Raw genomic sequence first — 3916 nt, 5'->3', positions numbered from 1 at the left:
CTAAAATCCTGAAGATTTAAAAAGCTCTGATTTAGAATCCTCCGTGAATTTGGTTTCACGGTTAACATTGTTTTAAAAGCCGTTTTTATTTAGAACATTTCATTATGAAAATTAAATTTCTTCTCAATAAATAATTTCGACTCTCAATGGTAACCATTGCTTGGTCTGTTCAGTTAATTATTATCTAGCTTTACATGTTCTATGATCAACGCAGAAGCTCTTTCCATTTTAATCATTTCCAAATTTAAAAGTGACACCTCAAGATTAAAATCGAAATCCAGAATTAAAACTGACACCCCAAGATTAAAATCGAATTCCAGACTTGAGATTGAAAATTGTAACCTGATCATGTGGTGACACTTCTTAAAATCGAAATTCCAGAATTAAAACTGACACCCCAAGATTAAAATCGAAATTCCAGACTTGAGATTGAAAATTGTAACCTGATCATGTGGTTGACTGGTGGTGGAAATTGTGACCTTCTCATGTGGTTGGCTGGCCTCTCCTTGGTGAATGAAAACAGCATGTGCATTTGAATATTGATCAGATATACTGTATGTATTGCGACCTTGTTTTAATCGAAGAACTAAAGTATCGTAGATCTTCTTCTCCTGAAAAAAGTATCGTAGATCTTCTTCACTTGAAGATAGCCTGGAGAGTTATTTTTCAGGGGATTTTTTTTTTTTCAAAAATTGGATCAAAGACGTGTTTAAATTATTTTTCAAGCATAAAAATAGATTTGGCCGCCTAAAAACTCTTTGACAAGTTTGCCCGCCTGTAAACCAAAAACCAAAATTCCAAAAAGTCATGTCAAAATTATTTCAACTATTTTCTGAACAAATTTGAGAGTTGGATAACCAAAATTCCCAAAAATCATGCCAAACAAATTTGAGAGTTGGATAACCAAAATTCCCAAAAATCATGCCAAACTTATTTCAACTATTTTCTGAACAAATCTGTGAGTTGGATAGAATACTCAAAATTTTTAAAAAATCATGCCCTAAGATGCCAAAATTTCAATTAAATTTCAACTATTTTTCTGAAGAAATTTGAGAGTTGGATAGACTACTCAAAATAAGTGCCAGAAGTTATTGTGATCATGTGTGTATCCAAACTCAAACTCCATTAATATTGATTCCAAAAAATTGCAATAATGAAGCTGGGGTTTTTAATTTTTGTGACATTCTTCGTACAGTCAAAGATTTCTAATTTTTATAGAAAGCTAACGCTAATACAATAATTATGATTATTTGAAAATACAAATTTGTGTTTACATTTAGAAAAAGCGCTTGCACTGAAGAAAAAGAAAACAACACATTCATCACGGCTAAGAACATCTGTCCATTTTATTACAACTCATCTCTTTCAAAATACATTGATTCTCAGCCTTCAAACCCTTACCAACAATAACGGGAGTAAGGGCAAACATCCATTCATAATCTCAACCGCCATACCCCAATAATTTATGTTTCAGTTAACCAGAGATTTCTATGGCTCTAACCTCAGGTTTAGGCTGAGGCTGCTTGGGAACCGTGACAGTGAGCACTCCATTTTCCATGGTAGCCTTCACCTGGTCCACCTTTGCATTTTCCGGTAATCGGAAACTACGAAGAAATTTCCCGTGAGAGCGCTCAATACGGTGCCACTTGTCGGTCTTTTTCTCTTCTTCTTTCTTGCGTTCACCACTGATCTTTAAAACTCGGTCGTCTTCCACCTCTATCTTTACCTCTTCTTTCTTCAAACCTGCCACGAACCACGAACGAAAGGTAAGGTAAGTACCGGACGCTAAAATCAACGAATCCAGAAAATTACTAAGGAAAGCAACAAAAACCCTGTAGTAGGCATGATGAATACCTGGAAGATCGGCCTTGAAGATGTGCGCGTCAGAGGTTTCCTTCCAATCTAGCTGAGTGTTGGCTATGGCTGTTGCGTCATTCCTTGCAAATGGCGCTACTTCCCCAAAAAATGGAGAATTACCAGATTCGAAAGGATCCCATAAATCCAGTGAGAACGGATCGAAAACGCTGGATCGCCTGCCAGAGAAACGAGGAACCAGAGACATGCTTGCGATGAATGTCGACTCTTAAGAAAAATGTGAATGCGAGAAAAACTAACTTTGAAGAGTTTGCTGAATAGGGGTAGCATTTATAGTAGTTGCAGGAAACAGGTAGAATGTTCAAGAATGAAGATAATTCTCAGTCTCAGAGGGTGGAACACACGGGAATGTTCTACGGGTTTCCACCGGAAGGTTCCAGACTCGTTTTTGAATCAGATTGAATTTTAAATAATTAAGAGATAATTGATGTTTTTAAATTATGTTGAGGGGAAAGTAAAATAAATTTAATTTTTATTAAAACATTTATGTGGTGTATACCCAACAACGTCATACTACTTATAAATATATTATTTTCTCATCCAAATTAGCCTTAACAGTTTAATCGGCCAAATTAAAAATGTTAAGATGGTAAATATAAATGTGGTTTCAGCTTCTTGCCTTTATTTTCTCAAAATTGAGAGTTCTTTTTCATATTTGTTTTATTTAAAATTTTTATTTTTTTCTTAAATCATATACTTGGTTGGAATTTTGAGTGTAAATAGATCCAAATTCATTCTCTTACCATTTAGATTATTTAGTTTAATTTTTATAAAATTTGGAGAGTTTAAATAGATATTAATACATTTCTTTATGTTTAGATTTTTTTTTCAGAGAGAAAATCCATATATCGCTGCAGCCCTCATGATTACAATATGGCCGAAGCCAGTCAGAATACGGCCGAAGCCAGGCAGAATACGCAGAATAAGGCCGATACGGCAGAGCCGTCACAAATCGCCGAACGCCGAAGAGGGGACCTCCGCAGGGTTCCAACTCAGCTGGGGGGAGCGAAAGCCATCCGCCCCAGCCGTCTTATCATGCACGGTGGGTGCATGTTTAGATTATTTCTTTTAATTTTTATTAAATTTAGATTTTATATATAAAGATGGAGAATGAACATTATTTACAAAATTACATTATAATTTTTTTAAATTCGACAAACATTTATACAATTTCAACAACTATATATATAATTTTTTTTAATCTAAAATTAATCTAAACAACCATATGAAAGATGTTAAAATAGTAATATGCATAATTTTTTTTATCCCAAATTAATCTAAACAACCATATGAACGATGTTATAGTTTTTCCCTTTTATTTTCGCAAATTTATGATTTTATATAAATTTATGATTTTATATATATATATATATATATATATATATATATATATATATATTTTTAATTTAAAAAAATATTCTTCTCTTTTGAATTATGATTTAAAATTTAGAGAGTTCATACTATCCTTCGTAATTATATACTATTCTATTTTCCTTCACTTAGTTTAATTATTTATTAAGTTTTTAATTCAAATATTTTATTAAGTTTTAAGTTTAAATATAATAAAATTAAAAACAGAATATTTTTATACTTAAAGTTGTGAAATGAATATAATATAAATAGTATTATGAAGAACCAATATAGATTCATTTTAACTAATGATCCAAGCGACAAAAGGAAGCAAAGTGACTAACAATAATAGAGAAAAGATAATGCATGATTTTTTAAAGTTTTTCATTATTGTATTTCCTTTGATATGATTGATCCAAAATATAGGTTTAGTATTTTACAACCAACTGAGTTTGTTTAATTTAGATACTTTCTTAAACACAATACAATGAGATCAAATTTAAGACGAGGGAGAAAGAGGGAGATAGTGACAACGCTAAAGGACGGATAGAGAGAGAGAGAAAAGACAGAGAGATAGAGGTGGAGAGAGAGAGAGAGTAACAAGAGAAAGATGGAGAGAAGAGAGGAGGGGAGAGAGATAGGGAGAGGAGGGTGAGAGAGAGAGAGGGAGAGACACAGAGATGGGGGGAAG

At 32.9% G+C, this 3916-nt stretch overlaps 1 protein-coding gene across 1 annotated transcript; it reads right to left on the bottom strand.

Annotated features, from left to right (window-relative positions):
* Positions 1-1317: 1317 nt before the first annotated feature.
* Positions 1318-2166, bottom strand: LOC149241383 (16.9 kDa class I heat shock protein 2-like). Its single transcript, XM_089367512.1, has 2 exons — positions 1855-2166; positions 1318-1743 (listed from the first exon to the last, which is right to left on the bottom strand). Exons 1-2 carry the CDS (start codon positions 2060-2062, stop codon positions 1475-1477), a joined length of 477 nt encoding a protein of 158 aa, XP_089223638.1. The 5' UTR covers positions 2063-2166; the 3' UTR covers positions 1318-1474.
* Positions 2167-3916: the final 1750 nt, after the last annotated feature.

Source organism: Pinus tabuliformis, chromosome 8 (assembly GCF_031772625.1).
Source record: "Pinus tabuliformis cultivar Carrire ecotype Pingquan chromosome 8, CPIR1, whole genome shotgun sequence".
Classification (NCBI taxonomy): domain Eukaryota; kingdom Viridiplantae; phylum Streptophyta; class Pinopsida; order Pinales; family Pinaceae; genus Pinus; species Pinus tabuliformis.
Note: the sequence above shows the minus strand (reverse complement) of the source record. Positions and strands in the feature narration are given on the sequence as shown.

Coding starts and splice junctions, on each gene's coding strand:
- LOC149241383 (XM_089367512.1), bottom strand. CDS start 2,062: ATGTCTCTGGTTCCTCGTTTCTCTGGCAGGCGATCCAGCGTTTTCGAT. Junction 1,744..1,854: donor CTTCAAGGCCGATCTTCCAG/GTATTCATCATG, acceptor GGTTCGTGGCAG/GTTTGAAGAAAGAAGAGGTA.